This window comes from Phyllobates terribilis, unplaced genomic scaffold, assembly GCF_046119375.1.
Source record: "Phyllobates terribilis strain yellow unplaced genomic scaffold, ASM4611937v1 Scaffold_1__5_contigs__length_1240528914, whole genome shotgun sequence".
NCBI classification, from domain to species: domain Eukaryota; kingdom Metazoa; phylum Chordata; class Amphibia; order Anura; family Dendrobatidae; genus Phyllobates; species Phyllobates terribilis.
This window is the reverse complement of record NW_027362761.1, coordinates 1,123,983,948-1,124,010,386: the sequence shown is the minus strand read 5'-3', so window position 1 is coordinate 1,124,010,386 and position 26,439 is coordinate 1,123,983,948. Positions and strand designations below refer to the sequence as shown.

General features: G+C 48.2%; 1 protein-coding gene across 2 annotated transcripts in view; it reads left to right on the top strand.

Moving 5' to 3' along the window:
• The first annotated feature begins 14,262 nt into the window (after nucleotides 1-14,262).
• Nucleotides 14,263-26,439, top strand: part of PACRGL (parkin coregulated like) — a 28,840-nt gene continuing 16,663 nt past the window's right edge. For both annotated transcript variants that reach the window (XM_073646931.1, XM_073646923.1), the window contains exons 1-3: nucleotides 14,263-14,390; nucleotides 14,967-15,124; nucleotides 16,894-16,961. In XM_073646931.1, coding sequence (XP_073503032.1) covers nucleotides 14,984-15,124; nucleotides 16,894-16,961 — 209 coding nt within the window. In that variant the 5' untranslated portion in view covers nucleotides 14,263-14,390; nucleotides 14,967-14,983. The remainder of the gene's footprint in view (nucleotides 14,391-14,966; nucleotides 15,125-16,893; nucleotides 16,962-26,439) is intronic.

Here is a 26,439-nt window from a genome sequence, read left to right as displayed (position 1 = left end):
GTCAGATATTTATGTTTCACTACTTCCATGCTCTTCACCTTCTTTTTTACTTCTCCCACACTTTCTCCTTCATCATCCTCAGCATCTTTTTCATCCTCTTCTTCTTCACCTTCTTCATCTTCTTCTTCTTCACCTTCTTTGTATTATTCTTTTTTTTTACATTCTTCATATTCTACTTCTTCATATTCTTCTTCTTCATCATATTCTTATTTGTGACAGGCATTCCTGTAGTTGTTATCTATAAAAGGTTGGACATTACACCTTTCGTTCTGCCCGTCACAAAAGATTTACAACAGGATTTGTCCGCGTTCAGTTTGGCCTGCAGCAGCAGGTCTTTTCCAGGGGCACCACGAGGAGGAACGGACTCACCCCCATACACTGCTTAGTCATCTTCTGCTTATAATTTAGATATTATCTTTTGCTCTGATTTATAGTCTTATGCTTAATGTTCTTCCGCTTTTTGTTCTGCAGCTTCTTGTATTTCTGCTTCTTGGTTTTCTGTCTCTTGTTCTTCTGTATCTTGGTGCTTGTCTTCTCTTCTTTGTCCTCTTGGTCAACTTCTTCAGGGTCATCTTCTTGGTCTTCTTCGGGGTGGTCTTCAGGGTCGTCGTCTTCGGGGGTCGTCGTCTTCGGGGTCCTCGTCTTCTTCGGGTTGGTCTTCTGGGACCTCGTCTTCGGGGTCCTTGTCTTCTTCGGGGTGGTCTTCAGGGTCCTCGTCTTCTTCGGGGTGGTCTTCAGGGTCCTCGTCTTCTTCGGGGTGGTCTTCAGGGTCCTCGTCTTCTTCGAGGTGGTCTTCAGGGTCCTCGTCTTCAGGGTCGTTGTCTTCGGGGTCCTCGTCTTCTTAGGGTTGGTCTTCAGGGTCCTCGTCAGGGAGATCCAGAGTGATTACCAAGAACCATTTCAAAAAGCTTGAACTTGGAAATGTAGCAGAAGGTACAAGAAAGCTGAGGAACTACCGAGAACCAGCTGACGGTACTGGAACCCGGATGGGTAGCAGAAGGTACAAGAGCCAATGGAACTGCCGAAGACCAGCTGACGGTACTGGAACTCGGTTACTAAGCAGGAGGTACCTGTGCCAGAAAGCACTACCAAGGACCAGCAGACGTTGGTGGAACTTGGATACCGAGAAGGAGGCACCTAATCCAAAGGCACTGCCGAGAACCAGCTGACGGTACTGGAACCCGGATGGGTAGCAGAAGGTACCCATGTAAAAAAAAGTTCAAGGCCGCGAGCCGGCCGCAGTTACCAAAACCCACAGTCCTACAGGGGGTGCTTGTCCTATTGGCACTCTGGAACCAGCCTTCACTGCCTGATCCCGCAGCCCACATAGGAGTCACCTAAACTGCAGGCACCATAGAGTCGGCTAACCCGACCGCAACACGACAGGACAACGCATTGGAGGCAAAGTGACGTTGACACTACCCGGAAACAGCTGGCGTGCTGGAACCAGGCTGGGCAGGAGCGAGTATCCGTGCCAAAGTCACTGCCGAGAACCAGCTGACGGTACTGGAACCCGGATGGGTAGTAGAAGGTACAAGAGCAAATGGAACTACCGAGGACCAGCTGACGGTACTGGAACCCGGATGGGTAGCAGAAGGTACAAGAGCCAATGGAACTGCCGTAGACCAGCTGACGGTACTGGAACTCGGTTACTAAGCAGGAGGTACCTGTGCCAGAAAGCACTACCAAGGACCAGCAGACGTTGGTGGAACTTGGATACCGAGAAGGAGGCACCTAATCCAAAGGCACTGCCGAGAACCAGCTGACGGTACTAGAACCCGGATGGGTAGCAGAAGGTACCCATGTAAAAAAAAGTTCAAGGCCGCGAGCCGGCCGCAGTTACCAAAACTCACAGTCCTACAGGGGGTGCTTGTCCTATAGGCACTATGGAACCAGCCTTCATTGCCAGATCCCGCAGCCCACATAGGAGTCACCTAAACTGCAGGCACCATAGAGTCGGCTAACCCGACCGCAACATGACAGGACAACGCATTGGAGGCAAAGTGACGTTGACACTACCCGGAAACAGCTGGCGTGCTGGAACCAGGCTGGGCAGGAGGGAGTACCCGTGCCAAAGACACTGCCGAGAACCAGCTGACGGTACTGTTACCCGGATGGGTAGTAGAAGGTACAAGAGCCAATGGAACTGCCGAAGACCAGCTGACGGTACTGGAACTCGGTTACTAAGCAGGAGGTACCTGTGCCAGAAAGCACTACCAAGGACCAGCAGACGTTGGTGGAACTTGGATACCGAGAAGGAGGCACCTAATCCAAAGGCACTGCCGAGAACCAGCTGACGGTACTGGAACCCGGATGGGTAGCAGAAGGTACCCATGTAAAAAAAAGTTCAAGGCCGCGAGCCGGCCGCAGTTACCAAAACCCACAGTCCTACAGGGGGTGCTTGTCCTATTGGCACTATGGAACCAGCCTTCATTGCCAGATCCCGCAGCCCACATAGGAGTCACCTAAACTGCAGGCACCATAGAGTCGGCTAACCCGACCGCAACACGACAGGACAACGCATTGGAGGCAAAGTGACGTTGACACTACCCGGAAACAGCTGGCGTGCTGGAACCAGGCTGGGCAGGAGGGAGTACCCGTGCCAAAGTCACTGCCGAGAACCAGCTGATGGTACTGGAACCCGGATGGGTAGTAGAAGGTACAAGAGAAAATTGAACTACCGTGGACCAGCTGACGGTACTGGAACCCGGATGGGTAGCAGAAGGTACAAGAGCCAATGGAACTGCCGAAGACCAGCTGACGGTACTGGAACTCGGTAACAAAGCAGGAGGTACCTGTGCCAGAAAGCACTACCAAGAACCAGCAGACGTTGGTGGAACTTGGATACCGAGAAGGAGGCACCTAATCCAAAGGCACTGCCGAGAACCAGCTGACGGTACTGGAACCCGGATGGGTAGTAGAAGGTACAAGAGCAAATGGAACTACCGAGAACCAGCTGGCGGTGCTGGAACCCAGGGTAAATACTAAAAACAGAGTGGAGCCAGAGGTGTAATTGGAGCAAGTTTTAAATCAGTAGTACAGTGGATGTGGACAAAGCAGGAGAATTTGCCGGACACACAGCAGGGGAACAGCTGACGTTACTGAACCCCAATAACACTGGAGCAAGCGTTGACTGTGCAGACGGCACTTCTGAGCAGCAACTAGCGGTATTGGAGCCCAGGGTAAATACTAAAAACAGAGGAGCCAGAGGTGTATTTGGAGGAGGTTTTAAATCAGTAGTACAGTGGATGTGGACAAAGCAGGAGAAATTGCCGTCCGCACAGCAGGGGAACAGCTGACGTTACCGAACCCCAATAACACGGCAGCAAGTGTTGACTGTGCAGACGGCACTTCCGAGCGCCAACTGGCGGTGTTGGAGCTCAGGGATAATACTGAAAACAGAGGAGCCAGAGGTGTATTTGGAGGAGGTTTTAAATCAGTAGTACAGTGGATGTGGACAGAGCAGGAGAAATTGCCGTCCGCACAGCAGGGGAACAGCTGACGTTACTGAACCCCAATAACACGGCAGCAAGTGTTGACTGTGCAGACGGCACTTCCGAGCGCCAACTGGCGGTGTTGGAGCTCAGGGATAATACTGAAAACAGAGGAGCCAGAGGTGTAATTGGAGCAACTTTAAAATCTGTAGTAGTGAGAATGTGGACAGAGCAGGAGAAATTGCCGTCCGCACAGCAGGGGAACAGCTGACGTTACTGAACCCCAATGACACGGCAGCAAGTGTTGACTGTGCAGACGGCACTTCCGAGCGCCAACTGGCGGTGTTGGAGCTCAGGGATAATACTGAAAACAGAGGAGCCAGAGGTGTATTTGGAGGAGGTTTTAAATCAGTAGTACAGTGGATGTGGACAGAGCAGGAGAAATTGCCGTCCGCACAGCAGGGGAACAGCTGACGTTACTGAACCCCAATAACACGGCAGCAAGTGTTGACTGTGCAGACGGCAATTCCGAGCGCCAACTGGCGGTGTTGGAGCTCAGGGATAATACTGAAAACAGAGGAGCCAGAGGTGTAATTGGAGCAACTTTAAAATCTGTAGTAGTGAGAATGTGGACAGAGCAGGAGAAATTGCCGTCTGCACAGCAGGGGAACAGCTGACGTTACTGAACCCCAATAACATGGCAGCAAGTGTTGACTGTGCAGACGGCACTTCCGAGCGCTAACTGGCGGTGTTGGAGCTCAGGGATAATACTGAAAACAGAGGAGCCAGAGGTGTATTTGGAGGAGGTTTTAAATCAGTAGTACAGTGGATGTGGACAGAGCAGGAGAAAGTGCCGTCCGCACAGCAGGGGAACAGCTGACGTTACTGAACCCCAATAACACGGCAGCAAGTGTTGACTGTGCAGACGGCACTTCCGAGCGCCAACTGGCGGTGTTGGAGCTCAGGGATAATACTGAAAACAGAGGAGCCAGAGGTGTAATTGGAGCAACTTTAAAATCAGTAGTAGTGAGAATGCGGACAGAGCAGGAGAAATTGCCGTCCGCACAGCAGGGGAACAGCTGACGTTACTGAACCCCAATAACACGGCAGCAAGTGTTGACTGTGCAGACGGCACTTCCGAGCACCAACTGGCGGTGTTGGAGCTCAGGGATAATACTGAAAACAGAGGAGCCAGAGGTGTAATTGGAGCAACTTTAAAATCTGTAGTAGTGAGAATGTGGACAGAGCAGGAGAAATTACCGTCCGCCCAGCAGGGGAACAGCTGACGTTACTGAACCCCAATGACACGGCAGCAAGTGTTGACTGTGCAGACGGCACTTCCGAGCGCCAACTGGCGGTGTTGGAGCTCAGGGATTACAGTTCAGGTGGTAGAAACATGAACAGAACAGGAGACCTGGATACTTTTGCCAACAATTATTTATTCTGGAAGAGGACTGGCAAATTCATGAGAGATCCAGGCCTTGTTCATTTTGAGAAAAGTAAGCCGGTCAACGTTATCGGAGGATAGTCGCATGCGACGGTCTGTTAGTACACCACCTGCGGCACTAAAGACGCGTTCCGATAATACACTAGCAGCAGGGCAAGCTAGCACCTCCAATGCATACTGACTTAGCTCTGGCCATGTATCTAGCTTACAGACCCAAAACTTGAAGGGAGAAGAGCCGTCTGGGAGTACACTAAGAGGGCAAGACATGTAGTCTGTCACCATCTGACGGAAACGTTGCCTCCTGCTGACTGGAGCCGTCTGTGATGGTGTAGACATTTGTGGCGGCGGGGACACAAAACTTTGCCACATTTCGGCCATACTGGTCTTGCCTTGTGCTGAGGCGCTGCTTCTGCTCCCTCTTTGTGCAGAGCTTCCTCCACTGCCTCGACGCACTGAGCTGCTTTGTAAAGCACTAGCAGCACTGCTCTCGGTTGGAATGGAGAACATGATGGAATGCACCAGTGCGTCTTGGTACTCCCGCATTTTACGCTCCCGGTTCAACGGTGTTATGAGGCTTTGTAAGTTGTCCCGGTAGCGAGGATCTAGGAGGGTGGACACCCAATAATCAGCCGTGTTGAGAATGTGGGCGATGCGGCGGTCGTTTCTCAGGCACTGCAGCATGAAATCAACCATGTGCTGCAGACTGCCAACTGGCCAAGAAACGCTGTCCCCTGCTTGAGGCGTGATCTCTGCCTGCTCTGCATCACCCCACCCTCGCTCTAGATACTGACTACTAGAGCATTGTGTACGTCCCTCCTCTGGACAGATGTCTTCCTCATCCATTGACTCCTCCTCATCCTCCTCACAAAGTGTCCCCTGCCTAGGCCTTTGTGAGGAACCACGTTGCGCAGACTGTAGAGAAGCAGATGGCATTTGTGACTCCTCATCCTCCACCTCTTCCAAAACCTCGTCCCTTAGTGCTTGCAGTGTTTTTTCAAGCAGGCAGATAAGGGGGATAGTCATGCTGACTAGTGCATCATCTGCACTCGCCATCCGCGTGGAATAATCGAAGGCACGCAAAACGTGGCAAATGTCCTTCATAGAGGCCCACTCAGTGGTGGTGAAGTGTGAACGGCGCGCACTGCGACTTCTTTGCGCCTGCTGCAGCTGGTACTCCATTACTGCTGCCTGCTGCTCACACAACCTCTCCAACATATGTAACGTTGAATTCCACCTGGTGAGTAGGTCACATATGATGCGATGTTCCGGAAGACGTAATCGGCGCTGCAGAGCTGCAATGCGTGATCTTGCATTGCTGGAACGCCGCAAGTGAGCGCACTCTATGCGGACCTTGTGAAGCAGTGCATCAAGATCCGGATAGTCCCTCAAAAAACTCTGCACGACCAAGTTGAGCACATGTGCCAGACATGGGATGTGAGTGAGGTTGCCTAGGCCCAGAGCTGCCACCAGATTTCGGCCATTGTCACACACTACCATGCCTGGCTGGAGATTCGCTGGCACAAACCACACGTCGCTCTGCTGCTTGATGGCATTCCAGAGCTCCTGCGCTGTGTGGCTTCGATTCCCCAAAGAAATAAATTTTAATACGGCCTGTTGACGTTTGGCCACGGCTGTGCTCATATTGGTCACCATAACAGGTAACCGTTCACGGGTCGATGTGGAGGTAGACTGTGACGGCTCCTGCAGCGCTGATTCAGAGGAACTGGAGTATGAGGAGGAGTCAATGTGTACAGACTGGATTCCTGCAATCCTTTGAGTTGGCAGAACACGTACAGCGCCACTCTCAAGATCTGTACCCGGCTCCACAACATTTACCCAATGGGCAGTGAGGGAAAGGTATCGTCCCTGTCCATGCTTACTGGTCCACGCATCGGTGGTCAGGTGGACCTTGCTACTGACGGCGTTTTGTAGCGCATGTTTAATTTTTCCCTCCACATGATGTTGCAGGGCAGGGATGGCTTGGCTGCTGAAATACAATCGGCTGTGCACGTTGTATTGTGGGACTGCCAATGCCATAAAGTTACGGAATGTGTCAGTCTCCACCAGCCTGAATGATAGCATTTCAAGGGACAGTAGTTTTGCAATGCCAGCATTCAGAGCCTGTGCTCGGGGGTGGTTTGCCGAGTATGGGCGCCTTTTCTCCCATGCCTGTGCTAACGATGGCTGTAGACTGGCCTGGGAGTGTGAGGATGACTGGGAAAGTGGTGTTGTGGGTGGAATTACACTGTGTCTCTGTACAACAGTGCCAGAGATTCTTCCATGGCGATCCTGTGAGGAAGCCGAACCAGCTGTGTGTGAGCTGGAGGAAGAGGCTACAACACGAGCTGAAGAGGTGGTAGGTGGCGCTGTAGGTTGGCCTAGGTCTTCAGTGTGTTTTTGTAACTCCACCACGTGCTTGGTCCGCACATGTTTCCACATATTTGTGGTATTGAGGTTGCTGACACTTTTCCCTCTTTTCACCTTCTGATTACACAGCTTGCATTTGACAAAGCAAATGTCATCTGCAACTGTGTCAAAAAAGGACCAGGCACTGCAAGTCTTGGGAGCGCCCGCTTTGGATTTTGGAAGAGCCATGCTCCTAATGGGTGCCGAAGTGGAGGCTACAGGCAACCAAGTCTGCCCCCTCCCTCTCCCTCCTTTTTGGGCTGTTCGGGGAATCTCTTCCTCAGAGCTGCTCCCACCACCTTCCTGTCCCTCACGCCATGATGGGTCAAGGACCTCATCATCTACACCACCCTCTTCAAACAACTGCTTCTCCTGGGTAGTCTCGACAGCACAGTACGCACCAGAAAGTGGCACCTGAGTCTCATCATCAGATGCGTACTGAGGTGTGCTGCTGACCATAGGCACTGGCCCACCCGCCTCTTCAGATTCAGAGAGACAAAACGGTTGCGCATCACTGCATACTACCTCTTCTTCAAATTCTCGAATTCTGCTTGGCTGGTCCCCTCTTTCCAAGCCAAGAGATTCAGAGAACAGAAGTAGAGATGGCTCCTGTCCAGGGCTCTCTGACTGCCTGGGCAATTTGGCAGGTGGTGAAGAGACAGATGGGTGCTCTTCAGTTCTCAGGACCTGAGAGGATCTGGAACTAATTGAAGTCGATGCGTTAGCTGCCATCCATCCGACAACGGCTTCAATTTGGTCCTCCCGCAGCAGTGGGGTAAGGCTAGCTCCTACAAAGCTGCGCATAAAGGACTGTTCCCTGGTAAAACTGGGGGATGCTGAGTCACTGGTGCCCGCAGCAGGCACAGAATCCCCACGTCCTCTCCCTGCAGGCACAGAATCCTCACGTCCTCTCCCTGCAGAAACTCCACGCCCACACCCACGCCCACGACCACATGCCTTACTCCCTGCCTTCTTCATCTTGGTAGACTGATAAAGATAGGCAGAAAAGTACTAAGGGCTTAGTGTGCTTATTCCTGAACAGCTGCTAACAGGTATAAGAAACACTAATTTTATAAAGTGTGGACTAGACTTTAATATGAGCTAATGTGGCCTACACAACTGTAAAGTGGAGTGTTTGGTGAACTTTATTTAGGTTTTTTTTGTCACAAAAAGACACTGGATGTGCCCAAAGATGTAATACCAATAGTATCACAAACTTTTTGTAGCTATTACAATGTAGGAAGGTAACCTACAATGCAATAGATGAGGCTGCAAAAAATAGGCTAATACTAATCTGGCTGGGGCTGCAGAGCCCAATGCTGCAGAAAGGCTCCTCTAACTACTCCTATATAGTGTGTTTGGAACCAATTTAGCTGAATACGGATGGAACCACCACACTAATAGGAGAAATCAGGAAAAATTATGAATTGGCAAAAAAGGACAATGTATGAGGCAGTGACACACACTGAGTGCAGTACAACCAGACGTGGTTGAAGCACACACTACAGGGTGAGCTGCACTCACACACAGAGACCTTGCAGACAGTGGTGAACAGCACAGAGAACTGTGCACTAGCACTGCCAGGCACAGCGATTTATAAAGTAGCTTGGGTAAAGCAGAATAGACCAAATAGGTAGCTAAAATTGTCCCTCAGAACAACAGCGTCCTATCCCTAACTGAATTCACAGCAGAGTGAGCTCAAAATGGCGGCGGCGGCTTTTATAGTGCATCATGACATCATTTCAGCAGCCAATCACAGCCATGCCATTAGTTAAGATGCCTACATGCCTAACAGGATGTGCCCACACTTCTTAGGATCCTCATTGGCTGAATAAAATGAAACTGGCTCATTGCATTATGGGAACTTCCGATTCCGGTATACGATATTGCAAAAGTATCGGAATTAAGTATCGGAATGCTCAACACTACTCATAACAGTTGTCATGGTTACTACAGGGTCTATTACTGATGCAGAGCCCAAGTATTAACCCTTTCATCATTTGTAATTTGCTTTCATTATAGAGGCAAATAACTGAACTTATTACCAAGCAGGCGCCGTATCATTATGGCTTCCTTTAGGCCCCATAAGAAATACAGATTAAATGTGAAAGTGTTTCAGGAGTGTTTTGCACTTTTTAGATCCAGAGATTGGGCTTATAACTAGCACTTTACAAAGAAAAAATTAAGATGCAATTGCTTGTAAAATAATATTATAGGGAAATTAATTTCAAGCATTTTCTTAAGGTACATTCTACATAGTTATATAGGCTGAAAAAAGACCTAGGACCATAGAGCTCAAACTATCTCTTCTAAGTTACACATTTTCTATTGCTAGATTATTTCTAACTCACAATGTCGTGTTTTGTTAAAGTATCCAGCCCTGTTTTAAATGCTGTTATAGTGTCACCCATCACTACCTCTTGTGGTCGGCATTCCACAGTCTGACTGCTCTGACTGTAAAGAACCCTTTCCTGTTTAGGTGCCAGAATTAGTCCTCGGAAGCACGTAACCCTGAAATATGCAGTGATTATACACTACCCGTTATAAAAGTGTCTAATGTGCTACTTACTACCATATTTTAGCTAAGATACAAGACATACTTGTAAGGAGGGATGAAAAAGGTAATGGGGGATGACCTGAATAGGAACTCTTTAGAACATAAAATATAAGCCAAAAAGAAAGGGAAGAATGGCTGCACATCTATTCTTACACGTATTGTAACTATTCTTTTAAAAATAGTTACAGCCGTTAAAGGGGTTTTTCACCTCAAAGGAAACGTTCAGCGAGCAGAGCAGGTTACAGAATAGCTGAGTGCGCAGTGGATACAATGTCGGGATTCGGCTCTGCTCGTTGGTCAGTCGTCTCCGCAGGAATGTGATTTGCGCTAAATTGTGTTCGTGTTCTGACGAGATTTTAATCTGCTTTACTCAGCAGAACATTGAGATAAGTTGCATGATAAAGTGGGAAAAAGCCATTATAAAGGCTGCAGTCGGCCGGTGTAAATGCACTTTCTCCTGTGTAAGGTAATTGTTGGTCATTATCTAGTAAAGATAACAGCCCGTAGTCTGCAATGGTTACTGGTAATGATACGGCGTGGGGATGTGCTCACGATAACTGTTTGCTGCAGACATTTCTGCACCAAAAAATGTGTCTCTTGGCAGGAAAATCACCTTGATATTGCTGCGTTTTTTAAGATTTTTTTTTTCCCCGTATTTTAGAATGGGAGAAAAATGCTGAAAGAATAGACGCTGCTGACATGACACTGCTTCACATCTGCAAGGAGAAAATGATCTGCTTTTCCATCAGATTTCAGACATCTCATTCACTTTTCTGTTTCTATCAAACATGGCGTTTTTTGGGATCATATTACAAATATGTCTGTCCCTCCAGTTGAAAGAAATTAACCTTTTCATGGAAGGAAATATATATTCTATATTATGTCAATTCAGTTTTGTCTGTCGATGATAAAGTGTCGTTTGCAGCAATTTTTTTAAAAAAATGTGTCATATACAGTACAGACCAAAAGTTTGGACACACCTTCTCATTTAAAGATTTTTCTGTATTTTCATGACTATGAAAATTGTACATTCACACTGAAGGCATCAAAACTATGAATTAACACATGTGGAATTATATACTTAACAAAAAAGTGTGAAATAACTGAAAATATGTCTTATATTCTAGATTCTTCAAAGTGGCCACCTTTTGCTTTGATGACTGCTTTGCACACTCTTCGCATTCTCTTGATGAGCTTCAAGAGGTAGTCACCGGAAATGGTTTTCACTTCACAGGTGTGCCCTGTCAGGTTTAATAAGTGGGATTTCTTGCCTTATAAATGGGGTTGGGACCATCAGTTGTGTTGTGCAGAACTCTGGTGGATACACAGCTGATAGTCCTACTGAATAGGCTGTTAAAATTTGTATTATGGCAAGAAAAAAGCATCTAAGTAAAGAAAAACGAGTGCCCATCATTACTTTAAGAAATGAAGGTCAGTCAGTCCAAAAAATTGGGAAAACTTTGAAAGTGTTCCCAGGTGCAGTTGCAAAAACCATCAATCGCTACAAAGAAACAGGCTCACATGAGGACTGCCCCAGGAAAGCAAGACCAAGAGTCACCTCTGCTTCTGAGGATAAGTTTATCCGAGTCACCAGCCTCAGAAATCACAGGTTAACAGCAGCTCAGATTAGAGACCAGGTCAATGCCACACAGAGTTCTAGCAGCAGACACATCTCTTCAAAAACTATTAAAAGGAGACTTTGTGCAGCAGGCCTTCTTGGTAAAATAGCTGCTAGGAAACCACTGCTAAGGACAGGCAACAAGCAGAAGAGACTTGCTTGGGCTAAAGAACACAAGAAATGGACATTAGACCAGTGGAAATCTGTGCTTTGGTCTGATGATTCCAAATTTGAGATCTTTGGTTCCAATCACCGTGTCTTTGTGCGACGCAGAAAAGGTGAACGGATGGACTCTACATGCCTGGTTCCCACCATGAAGTATGGAGGAGGAGGTGTGATGGTGTGGGGGTGCTTTGCTGGTGACACTGTTGGGGATTTATTCAAAATTGAAGGCATACTGAACCAGCATGGCTACCACAGCATCTTGCAGCGGCATGCTATTCCATCCGGTTTGCGTTTAGTTGGACCATCATCTATTTTTCAACATGACAATGACCCTAAACACACCTCCAGGCTGTGTAAGGGCTATTTGACCAAATAGAGATGGTTTGTGGTGAGCTGGACCACAGAGTGAAGGAAAAAGGGCCAACAAGTGCTGAGCATCTCTGGGAACTCCTTCAAGATTGTTGGAAGACCATTTCCGGTGATTACCTCTTGAAGCTCATCAAGAGAGTGCTAAGAGTGTGCAAAGCAGTCATCATAGCAAAAGGTGGCTACTTTGAAGAACCTAGAATATAAGACATATTTTCAGTTGCTTCACACTTTTTTGTTAAGTACATAATTCCACATGTGTTAATTCATAGTTTTGATGCCTTCCGTGTGAATGTACAATTTCCATAGTCAAGAAAATACAGAGAAATCTTTAAATGAGAAGGTGTGTCCAAACTTTTGGTCTGTACTGTATATATAACCAAATCAGCCATATCCCACAAGTTCATAAACATTTTTCACATTCACCACGTATTGGGTGGGCCTGAGCCTATGTGCTCTCAAATGCCAGGGCTGAATTTCAATTACAGTCCGGCCCTGGTGGGGTGTGATCTGCGGCGGGGGCCCTGTGTGGGGTGTGATCTGCGGCGGGGGCTGTATGTGGGGTGTGATCTGGGGCGGGGGCCCTGTGTGAGGTGTGATCTGTGGCGGGGCCTGTATGTGGGGTGTGATGTGCGGCGGGGGCTGTATGTAAGGTGTGATCTGCGGCGGGGGCTGTATGTGGGGTGTGATCTGCGGCGGGGGCTGTATGTTGGGTGTGATCTGCGGCGGGGGCTGTATGTGGAGTGTGATCTACAGCGGGGCCTGTATGTGGGGTGTGATCTGCGGCGGGGGCTGTATGTGGGGTGTGATCTGCGGCGGGGGCTGTATGTGGGGTGTGATCTGTGGCGGGGGCTGTATGTGGGGTGTGATCTGCGGCGGGGGCAGTATGGGGGGTGTGATCTGCGGCGGGGCTGTATGGGGGGTGTGATCTGCGGCGTGGGCAGTATGTGGGGTGTGATCTGGGGCGGGGGCCCTGTGTGGGGTGTGATCTGCGGCGGGGGCTGTATGTGGGGTGTGATCTGGGGCGGGGGCCCTGTGTGAGGTGTGATCTGTGGCGGGGCCTGTATGTGGGGTGTGATGTGCGGCGGGGGCTTTATTTGGGGTGTGATCTGCGGCGGGGGCTGTATGTAAGGTGTGATCTGCGGCGGGGGCTGTATGTGGGGTGTGATCTGCGGCGGGGGCTGTATGTTGGGTGTGATCTGCGGCGGGGGCTGTATGTGGAGTGTGATCTACAGCGGGGCCTGTATGTGGGGTGTGATCTGCGGCGGGGGCTGTATGTGGGGTGTGATCTGCGGCGGGGGCTGTATGTGGGGTGTGATCTGCGGCGGGGGCTGTATGTGGGGTGTGATCTGCGGCGGGGGCAGTATGGGGGGTGTGATCTGCGGCGGGGCTGTATGGGGGGTGTGATCTGCGGCGTGGGCAGTATGTGGGGTGTGAACTGCGGCGGGGGCTGTGTGTGGGGTGTGAACTGCGGCGGGGGCCCTGTGTGGGGTGTGATCTGCGGTGGGGGCTGTATGTGGGGTGTGATCTGGGGCGGGGGCCCTGTGTGAGGTGTGATCTGTGGCGGGGCCTGTATGTGGAGTGTGATGTGCAGTGGGGGCTTTATTTGGGGTGTGATCTGCGGCAGGGGCTGTATGTAAGGTGTGATCTGCGGCGGGGGCTGTATGAGGGATATAATCTGCGGCTGGGGCTGTATGAGGGATGTAATCTGCGGCGGGGGCTGTATGAGGGATGTGATCTGCGGTGGGGGCTGTATGTGGGCTGTGATGTGCGGCGGGGGCTGTGATGTGCGGCGGGGCTGTATGGGGGGTGTGATGTGCGGCGGGGGCTGTATGGGGGGTGTGATGTGTGGCGGGGGCTGTGTGAGGGATGTAATCTGCGGCGGGGGCTGTGTGTGGGGTGTGATCTGCGGCGGGGCCTGCGTGTGAGGTGTGATCTGCGGCGGGGGCAGTGTGTGTAGTGTGAACTGTGGCGGGGGCTGTGTGTGGGGTATTATCTGCGGCGGGGGCTGTATGGGGGGGTCTGATCTGTAGCGGGGGCTGTATGTGTGGTGTGAACTGTGGCAGACTCTCTGTGCAGCCTGTTGGGCCATTTTAGGATTCTCACATTCGCTGCCACCATTTTTTTTAGCATAAGGTGAGAACAGGAATTAATAAACATTTGGTCGCTACTAGAAAACAATAAAAGTAGCAACATATCATAATGACATTAACTGCACCAGGAAAGCGATCCATGAGCTGCACTGGTACAAAGCACAGCTCCTCTGTCACCTACAGCGCCTCCTATGGACAAGCGAGTTATGTCCCTTTCCGGCTGCCGTAGCGCGGTTGTGGTTTCTATGGTAACTGAGGAGGTTTGCGATGTCGCTTCCCGGCAGCCGATTCTGACACAGGCTCGGTAAGTGCCGGAGATAACGGCGGATCGGTACCGGGAGGATGGAGCTGCCTGGTGTGCATGGCTGTGATCTGTGCGACATGCCGCCCGGACGGCGGGGGGATAACAAATATGGCCGCCATTACATTATGGCGTTCGGTCCCAGCTTTCCCAGACCCCAGAATGTGAGCTGTGGCTGAATATTGAGGCTTCCTTCTGTCTTGAAAGTTTGTATAACTAATGTGCACTGACGGCCATGACACATCCACCCGTTATTCTGCCATTTCGAGCTCAGTCCAGCGCCTCTTGCAGCAGTTCTGTCACTTTTTGGCGACTAGGATTGCGCCACCTCTGGGACCTTTCAGGAAAGTCGCTTGTGGATGCGTCTGAGCCTTTTTACCACTTTAATGATGTAAAATTCTCGTCATCCCGTGCTCTCCTGTCCAAACTTACCGACTCCACAGCCCTGGGTATAAGCGCCGTCGGGGGCTCCGGTGTCCTCTATAAGCGCTGGCAGAGTGTGCGCAGAGGCAGCGGGATGTAGTGATACGTCCTGTAAGGGTGTCTTCTGTGTGTGAACGTCTCCTCTTTTCTTTGCAGAAAATTATGGTCAAAAAATGTCGACGTCCTCCAGAGCCCAGTCCAGGAGTGCAGGCACGAGAAGTAAGACAGCCCCGGCGCCCTCCGCGTCTGCAGCCCCAGCTGGAGCAAGTCGTGCGAAACCAAGCGACAAGCTGAACCCCAAGACGATAGACCCGGTGAGCGGCTGTATGATCTCCTCTACATTACTGACACAGGGTAATAGTGTACACATATGCACATGCGGATGATGATTTTTTTTTTTATTTATTTAACCCCTTCCTGGGGTGTGATGTACCTGTACATCAGACATGAGGTGAGGGAGTATGGAGTAGGCTCAGGAGCTGACCCTCCCCACACGGTGGGTGCCGGCTCTGTTATATGGTCAGCCTCAGCCTCTAATAACAACAGAGTGAGCTCCAATCGCTCCTGTATAACCGCTTGAAGGGGTTCAAGAAGCCCCCAGAAATGGATGGAAACAAAGCGCTGGAGCGTTCTGAAGGGCCAGCAGTGGATCTGGATCTAAATCCCATTGATCACCTGTAGAGAGATCTTAAAATTGCTGTTGGGAGAAGGCGCCTTCAAATATGAGAGACCTAGAGCAGTTTGCAGAATAAGAGTGGACCAAAATTCCAGCTGAGGGGTGTAAGAAGCTTGTTGATGGTTATAGGAAGCGAATGATTGCAGTTATTTATTCCAAAAGGTGTGTAACCAAATATTTAAAAAGTTGTCCAGTACTTTTTTCAATTGCCCCAATGTATTTACCCTGTGCCCATAAGTGTTTTTATAATTACCTTTGGTTGTCCTTCTTGCCTGTGAGCGGCGCTATAGCTGGCTGCTCACAGGCATCACGTGACCACCGGTGGCATTGGCTCTGACATCCGCTGATGTCACGTCAAGTGAGGCGTGACATCGGTTACGTGGTGGCTGCTGGGCTGTGGGTAAGGTTACCCCGCGCATCACACCCAGCATCCACCGCGTGCTTTCCCAATGAATGAGGAGAGGGAGAGCGCGCGGTGGATGCTGGGTGTGACGCGCGGGGTAACCTCGCCCACAGCTGCAGCCGGTACGTGACGTGACATCAGCGGATGTCAGAGCCGGCTGCAGCCGGGGGTCACGTGATGCCTGTGAGCGGCCAGGGATAGGCGCCGCTCACAGGCGAGAACGACAATCAAAGGTAATTACAAAAACACTTATAATCACAGGGTAAATACATTGGGGCAATTGAAAAAAGTACTGGACAACTCCTTTAAGTTGCGGGTGCCAACAATTTTTGTCCGGCCGATTTTTGGAACTCTGTGTGAAATTCTGTCCAACTTGCCTTTTTCTTCTCAGTTTTTTTTGTTTCGTTCCAATACACACAAAGGAAATGGAACATGTGTATAACAAATCATGTGTAATTGCAATAATTTTCTGCGAGAAATATTTCATTTTCCGGAACAATTTCAAGGGTGTCAACACTTTCAGCCATGACTGTATGTATAGACGTGGGGTATATGATTGTCGTTTCTGTCGCCCTCCGATTAACCGTCAGGGTGTGAATATTTAGTGCACTATTGTCTGTATATGATTATTTTGGAACTCTTATAATGATGATTACTTTTTATCCCTTTGTCAGTGAGTCCTCTAATTTTGAGGATAGTTCAGCTAGAACGTCATTGTCTCGGCAGCACATGGATTAAATTTTGCAAAATCAGATCGACAATGTTGCTATTATAATACACATCAGATTTTCAGTCAGGGTGGAACCAGGCAGAAAATCTGAAGCAAGTGTGCAGATTTCCTGAGCTTCGCTCCTGCCCTCTGTAGCAGCCATCTTTGTAGTGTGACACAGGCGCGTCTTTGGTTGACGTCATCAGCCACGTGTTTGCTGTTACCTACTGTATCTCATCGCTGTATTTCACTCCCGGCTGTTGGTCAGTATTAATACTTGCCTTTTTGCTTGCAGTTTGCTGACACGCAGCGCTCGTCCTCCGCATTTGCATCAGTATATTCGAAAGGAGGCATTCCCTGCAGGTAAATTCACTATCTTCAAGTTTTTACAAACCTTTACATTAAAGAAGTTGTGGGAGAAGTTTCTCAGAGTTATAAGTGACCTGAGTCTGCTTCATGCGTTGCAATATCTCTGAGGCTCCTGGATAATGAATCCCTTCTCTCAGTAATTAACTGCATCGTCGTTGCTCCTGTTCGCTCCATGGTCAGGACCTGTTTTTTTGTTTTTTTTTGTTATTGATTTTTTTAACCCCTTTCCGACCAAGTCAGTAATAGTGCGTATCTGGACCCTGGGCCTTATGGACCAGCTACGTACTATTATGCGCGGGGCGATAGCTGCCGGATGTCGGCTGACTGTCACAGCTGACACCCGGTGCTATGAGCCAGGAGTGGTCCCGCACCGCTGCTGGCACATTAACCCCTGAAATGCTACGATCTAAGTCGATCGCAGCATTGAAGAGGTAAGCGCCGATACTTATCTCCTCTGCCGGTGTCCCACGCTGTCTGCAGCGGCTCCCGGATGTTGTCATGGTGACCCGATGTCGTCAAAACAACATCTGGGTCACTAGACAGCTGGAAGTTACTTTGGTTATGCGCAGTGCACGATCAAAGTAACTTCTCCCTGTGCAGCGCTGACAGTCTGCATAGCATAGGAAGCTGCTGATCTCTATGCTAAACAGCTGATTAGGCTGCAAAAAGTAAAAGTCCCATAGTGGGACAAAGTTTAAAAGTAAAAAAAAGTGCCAGAAAGTGAAAATAAATAAATAATCCCCAAAAAATAAAAATATACCCATAATATTTATTTATTATGAAAAAAAAAAAATAAACCAATAAAAATACACATATTTGGTATCGCCGCACCCGGAACGACCTGACCTATAAAACTGTCACACTAATTAACCCCTTTAGTGAACACAGTAAAAAAAAATAAAAAAGAACGAAGCAAAAAACGATGCTTTATTATCATACCGCCAAACAAAAATGTAATAACACGCGATCAAAAAGACGAATGTAAATAAAAATGGTATCTCTGAAAACGTCATCTTGTCCTGCAAAAAACAAGCCGCCATACAGCTCCATCATCCGAAAAATAAAAACATTATAGCTCTCAGACTAAAGCGATACAAAATAATTATTTTTTCTATAAAATAGTTTTTATTGTGTAAAAGCGCCAAAACATAAAAAAACGATATAAGTGTAGTATCGCTGTAATCGTACTGACTCGCTGCCTTATCAATTTTACCACACGCGGATCGGCATAAAAAAACAACAAAAAAACAATTCCTGAATTGTTGGTTTTTGTTTATTCTGCCTCACAAAAATCGGAATAGAAAGCGATCAGAAAATATCACGTGCCCAAAAATGGTACCAATAAAAACGTCAACTTGTCCCACAAAAAACAGGCCCTTACATGACTGTCGGTCGAAATATGGAAAAATTATAGCTCTTAAAAAAATATAGCAATGGAAAAACTAGTCTTTGCAAAAAAAAAAGCGTCTTTCAATCTATGACAGCTGTCAATCATAAAAACCCCATATGATTCTGGTATTGCTGTAATCACACCGACCCGAAGAATAAAGCGTTCTAATCACTTATACCGCACGAGGAACGGCGTAAAAAATGAACTCTAGGGTTAGGGTTGTGCTAGGGTTGGGGTTGGGGTTAGGGTTGTGTTGGGGTTGGGATTTTTTCAAAAGTAAAGAAAAATAAAATGATGACGATATGGCGACTAGTGTTGAGCGCAAGTCCTCGCTACTTAAGTTTGCATCGGGTGCTCGGTTTGCATTGAGTATCGCAGGTGCTGAAGTGCTCGAGTCTCCGCCCCATATGAGGTACAGATAGGGGGGCACCTAGGTAATAGCGATCATAATATTATCGACTTCAAAATGCCCTTCAGTAGGGTTATCAATAAGGGAACAACTAAAACATTAAACTTTAGGAGGGCGAAGTTTGATCAGCTGAAAGAAAACCTTCAACTTATAGACTGGGACAAAGTTCTTAATCAAAGGAATACGAATAGTAAATGGGAAACCTTCAAAATAATTCTGAATACTCAGTGCGAGAGGTATATACCATATGGGAATAAAAGGGCCAGAAATAAGAGGAAACCAATATGGTTGAACAAGAACGTAAAAGGGGCGTTAAATAGCAAAAAAGAGGCATTTAAGAGATTAAAACAGGAAAACAGTAAGGAGGCACTAATGTGTTACAAGGAAAAAACGAGAACCTGCAAAAAACAAATAAAAATAGCGAAGGAGGAAACAGAGAGACGTATTGCTAGGGAAAGTAGATCAAATCCCAAACTGTTCTTTACGTATATAAATAGTAAAAGGATTAAATCGAATAATATTGGACCGATAAAAAGTGATGAAGGCAAAATCATAGAGAAAGATGAGGATAAAGCTAATCTATTAAATAAATTTTTTTCGGCAACTTTCACAAAGGAAAAAGAACTAACAGGAGAAATGAGAAGTGACAAGCTTAATCCTCCACTAAGTATGACAAATCTAACCCAAGCTGGGGTACAGAAACGCCTCAGTAACATTAAAATAAACAAATCACCAGGACCTGATGGCATACACCCACGGGTACTAAGGGAACTAAGTAATGTGATAGACAGACCGTTATATCTTATATTTAAGGACTCTGTTGAGACTGGGTCTGTACCACTTGATTGGCGACAGGCGAATGTAGTGCCAATATTCAAAAAGGGAGCGAAAAGTGACGCCGGAAACTATCGGCCGGTGAGTCTGACGTCCGTTGTGGGCAAAATTTTTGAAGGCTTTATTAATGAGGCAATCATGGAGCATCTTGATGCTAATAATCTATTAACCCCGAACCAACATGGATTCATGAGGAATCGCTCCTGCCAAACTAACCTGATTGACTTCTACGAGGAGGTTAGCTCTCGAGTAGATCAGGGGGAACCAGTGGATGTCGTGTATCTCGACTTCTCAAAAGCATTCGATAGCGTGCCACATAATAGGTTGGTATACAAAATGAGAATGATGGGGCTGGGGGAAAATGTCTGCAAGTGGGTAGCTAACTGGCTAAAGGATAGAAGGCAGAGGGTGGTTATAAATGGAATATACTCAGATTGGGTAAGCGTCACTAGTGGGGTACCACAGGGGTCTGTACTAGGCCCAATGTTATTTAATATCTTTATTAACGACATAGTCAACGGGATAAATAGTAAAATATCAATATTTGCAGATGACACAAAGTTATGTAAAACAATTAATACAAAAGAGGACAGTGCAGACCTACAGAGGGATTTGGATAAGCTGGGTAGGTGGAGCATTAAATGGCAAATGAGGTTTAACGAGGAGAAATGTAAGGTCATACATATGGGAAGGAAAAATGGAAGTCACCAGTACTCACTGAATGGGGAATTCAGAGATGGAGAAGGACTTGGGCATCTTGATTGATAGCAAACTAAATTGGAGTGCCCAAAGTCAGGCGGCTGCTGTAAGGGCAAACAGGGTAATGGGATGTATCAGAAGAGGTATAGCTGCAAAGGATGAGAACATTGTTCTTCCACTGTACAAAGCACTGGTCAGACCACACTTGGAATACTGTGCTCAGTTATGGGCCCCAATATATAGAAAGGATATAAATGAGCTTGAAAAGGTACAAAGGAGGGCAACAAAATTAATAAAGGGAATGGAGGGACTGCAATACCCAGAGAGGTTGGCAAAACTAGGACTATTCAGCCTGGAAAAGAGAAGGTTGAGGGGGGACATAATAAATGTGTACAAATATGTTAGGGGACAGTATAGAGACCTTGCCCGGGATTTGTTCAAAAGGAGGAATATTACGGTAACAAGAGGGCATTCACTAAGACTGGAAGAGAAAAGGTTTCAGCACCAGCATAGGAAGGGGTTCTTTACGGTAAGAGCAGTGAGAATATGGAATTCACTGAGTGAGGAGACGGTAATGTCGGATTCACTAAACCAGTTCAAGCGGGGACTGGATGCTTTTCTAGATACCAGGCAGATTTCAGCATATACTTAAAAATAAAATAAAATAGTAGGTTGATACAGGGATTTATTCTGACTGCTGGTTTCAGAGTCGGGAGGGAATTTTTCCTCAGGTGAAGATTGGCCAAATCATTTGGGGTTTTTGCCCTCCTCTGGATCAACTTTAGCAATTACAGAACTAACAGGTCGAACTTGATGGACGCAAGTCTTTATTCGGCTTTACTAACTATGTAACTATGTATGCTTCGTTGCCATAAAAAGTTGCATGGATTGCCTGGCATGCACGAGCTATCCCCCGCATGTTTTTTTTGGGTGTCTAACAACCGTGAAACATGCGGACGGGGACTCGAGCATGTCACTCGAGCACCCACGATACTTTGTTTATACCCGAGTACCCGATGCAAGTTCAAGTAGCGAGCACTTGCGCTCAAGACTAATGACAACTTATTCAATATGATGACCTAATGTTATCAAATGCTGTGTCGTACCTTTGGGTTCAAAATGTTCACTATACCCCTTGATAAAATCATTGAGGGGTCTAATTTCCAAAATGGGATCACTTGTGGGGGGTTTCCACTATTTAGGCACATCAGGGGCTCTCCAAACGCGACATGGTGTTCGCTCTTGATTCCAGCCGATTTTACGTTCAAAAAGTCACACAGTGCTCCTTCCCTTCTGAAATATTGCCGTGCACCCAAACACTGTATTTTCCCCACATATGGGGTATTGGCATACTCAGGAGAAATTGCACAAAAATTTTTCTGTCACCCATGACGGCACAACGAGAGAGGGGATCCGCCCTTCAAGGACAGGAAACCTTCAAGATAAAAAGGGCGGCGCCTCTCTCCGCATCAGTGGTTTCCTGTCCTTGATGGGGGACCTTCCTTCTTGTCGGCGGCGACAACAAACTCTTCTTACCTGGGTCGGGGCCGGTCGGTTGTGGCCGGGCACAGTCTCGACTGCGGCCGGTCCCGTGGGTCCTGGAAGCGCCGCGGGGGGCGCTGACATGTGGTCTCCCCGCGTGCAGGCGGGGGTTTGCAGTACCTACACAGTATGGTAGCCGGCAAACCCCGCGTCCCGGATGTGATGTCATGGGGCGCGACCGGAAGTGACGAATCCGGGAGGCGCGCCCCGATGACACGCGCCGGGACCTATGACCCCCGGATGTAATTTTTGGGGGAGGTACCGGAAGCTGCGGGGACGCCGGCCGGTAATCTTCCTGGCACAATGAGGGTACTTGGGGTAGATCACCGGCCAGACAGTGGCGCAGTGCAGCGTTATGGCCTCACAGCAGCCCTCCCCACCGCATCAGCAGCAAGAGCAGCAGTCCATGCTGCAGCTGCAGCAGCCCGAGGAGATGGAGCAGCTGCAGCCTTGGCGTCAGAGGCGCACGCAGGAGCAGCGTCCAACGCAGAGCAGGAGCAGCGGGCTTTCTGGGACGCGCAGCACTAAGGATTCAAGGTCCAGCCGGCATGGCTCCTGCAGGATCGATGATTCCGCGGTCTCCCGAGGAGAAGTATCGGATACCGTCCTGCCTCCCTTTCGGTACCCTGTCTTTATCTACTGGGTGGTGAATGATGAGTGAGCTACGTGAAAGTTGACTCATTAATGTAGACTTTTTCTGTTTTGTCTCTCTCCCTCTCCTTCCTCCCTTATATGGTCAGAATGTCCCAAAAAAATGTACGGAGAAGTCCAAGTACAGAGTTTGTGCCCTGTGTGAACGGGGTCTGACTAAAGACTGGCCCAAAAAATTATGCCAGCCATGTATTGAGGAAACAATTTCGGAGGGAACCCCAGATTTTTCTTCAAATCTAAGAACTCTTATTAGGTCTGAGGTAGAGAGATCGTTAAAATCGTTCTCCCAAGCATCCCAGGCCCATAGAGCAAAAACTCCACCCACCCTCACAGGCTCTGAATCTGACGAAGGAATATTGGATGACTCCACTGACTCTTCCTCTTCGGATAGCGAGGCAGGCACAGGTCATTGTTTTCCCCTGGAAATTGTGGATAGCTTAGTGAAAGCCTTCAGGTCCACAATGGGGTTAATTGACCAGAAAGCAAAGAAATCGGTACAGGATATTATGTTCGGCACCTTGGATCGGAAAAAACATCGAGTTTTCCCGATTAATGATAAGTCCCTGCACTTTATCAAGAAGGAGTGGGATAGGCCGGAAAAAAAGGGTCCCCTTCCATCCGCTTTCAAAAGGAAATATCCCTTTAATGAGGAAGATACCGCTTCCTGGAATAAAGCCCCGAAGCTGGATGTTGCGGTGTCCAAAGCTTCTAAAAGATCTTCTCTCCCCTTTGAAGACACAGGGATGCTGAAGGACCCACCGTACCGGAAGGTAGATACCTTCCTTAAGGGTACTTGGGAGTCATCAGTGGGGGCATTGAAACCAGCCATAGCAGCAACCTGTACGGCAAGATCCCTTATGGTTTGGTTAGACAGATTAGAAGACCAGGTTAAAAACAACGAGTCACAGGACTCGATTCTGGCCTCTCTACCTGTATTGAAAGGAGCTGCGGCTTTCCTGTTGGAGGCCTCTGCGGATTCCGCCAGATTAGCGGCAAGATCTGTGGCCCTGTCTAATGCCCGGCCGTAGAGCAGTCTGACTAAAATGTTGCCTGGGGGATATACAAACGAAGGGAAAGCTATGTTCTCTTCCATGTGAAGGAGATTTTCTATTTGGTGCCTCTCTTGACACAATTCTGGTGAAAGCAGGTGCCAAAAAAGGATTCCCTAAATCTTCCTTCTCAACTTTTAAGCAGTCCTTTCGGAGGAAGAAATTTGGCCGCAGAAGGACGTCCACGGAACAATCTAGATGGGAGGATCATTCCAGGAAAGGGAAAGGGTTTTTGTTCGGTGGGCCCTCCCAGGATAGTCGCAAGCCGCCAAAATGACACTCTATCCCAGGTGGGAGGGAGGCTCTCTCTCTTCCTTTCTGCCTGGGAAAGGATCTCTTCCAGCAGGTGGATCCTCAATTTAGTGAAATCAGGTTTAAAACTGGAGTTTTTGAGGAACCCAACAGAGAAATTTATTCCGACTGCCTTAAGATCCTCTCTACCAGAACGGCGGGCATTGGAGGAAGAGATTTCAGGTCTTCTGCAAAAGAACGTCTTGTTGGAGGTGTCACCACAAGAGGAAAAAAGAGGATTTTATTCCCCCTTATTCCTTATAAAGAAGCCGGACAATTCATACAGAGTCATCCTCAACTTGAAGGGCCTAAACGCATTCCTGAAATTCCATCATTCAAGATGGAAACAATAAAATCAACGATAAGCCTTCTATTTCCCGGGTGCTACATGGCAGTGTTGGACCTAAAGGATGCGTGTTACCATGTGCCAATCCATCACGACTTTCAAAAATACCTCAGAGTAGCCGTAACTATGCAGGGAGTCGTCAAGCACTTCCAGTACAGAGCTCTTCCCTTTGGCCTAGCAGTGGTGCCCCGCATATTCACAAAACTTATAGCGGAGGTTACGGCTCATCTCAGGGAGGAAAACAGATTGATCATTCCGTACCTGGACGATTTCCTAATAGTGGGCAAAACTTACGATCACTGCCTGGCCCAGGTGGATCAGGTGTGCACCATCTTAAAGAACTTAGGATGGTGTTTAAACCTAGAAAAATCAAAGTTGATCCCTCATACAACTCAGATTTTTTTAGGCCTTACTCTGGATTCGGTTCGACAGGAATGCCGCCTGCCCGAGCAGAAAAGAGAGAAAATAAAAAACCTAGCTTCGACAGCCATTACAGACCCAGTAATGACTCTCAGGGGGGCCATGTCTCTGTTGGGGTCCCTCACCTCCTGCATCCCAGCAGTATGCTGGGCCCAGTTTCATTCAAGAGCGTTCCAAAGAACGAAATCATCCTCTGGGGGCATCTGAAGGGCACATTAACACTCCCTCAAAATGTAATTCAGTCTCTGTATTGGTGGTTAGAGACAAACACGTTCCGGACTGGCGTCCCCTGGGTTCCCCAATTTACCAGAGTGATTACTACGGACGCCAGCCCCAGGGGGTGGGGGGCGCACTTAGACAACCACCCGATACAAGGGACTTGGTCAGAGGAGGAGAGTCTGGAGTCTTCCAACATGTGGGAACTACGGGCGGTAGAGAAGGCACTAATCAGCTTCTTACCCCTTCTACGAGGTCATCACGTAAAAATTCTGTCCGACAACCAGATCACGGTGGCATATGTGAACCACCAGGGGGGGACTCGCTCAAAATCACTAATGCTGGTTGCGGGGAGGATATTTTCTCTAGTGGAAAGAAAAGTTCTCTCTTTAAAGGCCCTTCATATCAGAGGAGAGGACAACACGAAGGCGGACTTTCTAAGTCGCAGGCCATTATTGTAGGGAGAATGGACTCTAAATCACTCAGTCTTCCGCCAGCTAGTGGCCATGTGGGGGTCTACAGAGGTCGACCTGTTTGCAGTGCGTCAGAACAGCAAGCTAAAAAAGTTCTGCTCACTGAATCCCACGGAAAATCCTTTAGTAGTAGACGCCTTCCAGTGCAGATGGGATTTCAGTCTGGCCTATGCCTTTCCCCCAACATGCCTGATTCCAGCAGTGTTGAGGAAGATCCGGGAGGATCAGGCTCGAGTGGTCCTCATAGCTCCCTTCTGACCCAAGAGACCATGGTTCTTTTGGCTAAGGAGCTTGTCAGTCACGAACCCCTGGATTCTTCCAGAGATTCCCGACCTTCTTGCTCAAGGCCCTATATTCCATCCTCAGGTGAAAGGATTGCACTTAGCGGCCTGGAACTTGAGAGATCATTGCTAGAGGGTCGGGGTTTCTCATCGAATCTAGTTACTACTCTTCTAGGGAGTAGAAAACCAATCACTACTAAAATTTAAAGTAGAGTCTGGAAGAATTTCTTGTCATCTCAGGGATTCTCCCTGGGGGGGAGGAGGTTCCCATAACGGTCATTTTGGAATTTCTCCAAAGAGTGTTGGAAAAAGGTCTAGCAGTTAGCACCTTAAAGGTCCAAATCTCGGCCTTAGGGGCCTTGTATAATTATAATCTGGCCAGTAACAATTGGATTTCCAGGTTCTTGAGGGCATGCAGTAGAGCCAATCCAACCCCTACAATAAGGGTCCCTTTTGGGATTTAAACTTGGTGCTAAACGCATTAACAGGTTCTCCCCTTGAGCCCCTTAGCTCAGGGTCCATTAAAATACTCACCCTAAAAACAATACTTCTGGTGGCCTTAACATCAGCACGGAGGGTTAGTGAGTTACAGGCTTTATCTTGCAGATCCACCTTTTACCTTAGTGCTAGACGATAGAGTAGTTTTGAGACCAGACCCTGCTTTTCTACCTAAGATTGTTTCTAAGTTTCATATGTCTCAGGAGATAGCCCTACCATCCTTCTGTCCTGAACCAAAAAATAGCAAGGAGCAAAGATTTCATACCTTGGATGTCAGGAGATGCCTTATACATTATTTAGCATCCACAAGCTCATGGAGGAAGGATAGGGCTCGATTTGTCTCCTTCCAGGGCCCCCGGAAGGGATCAAAAGT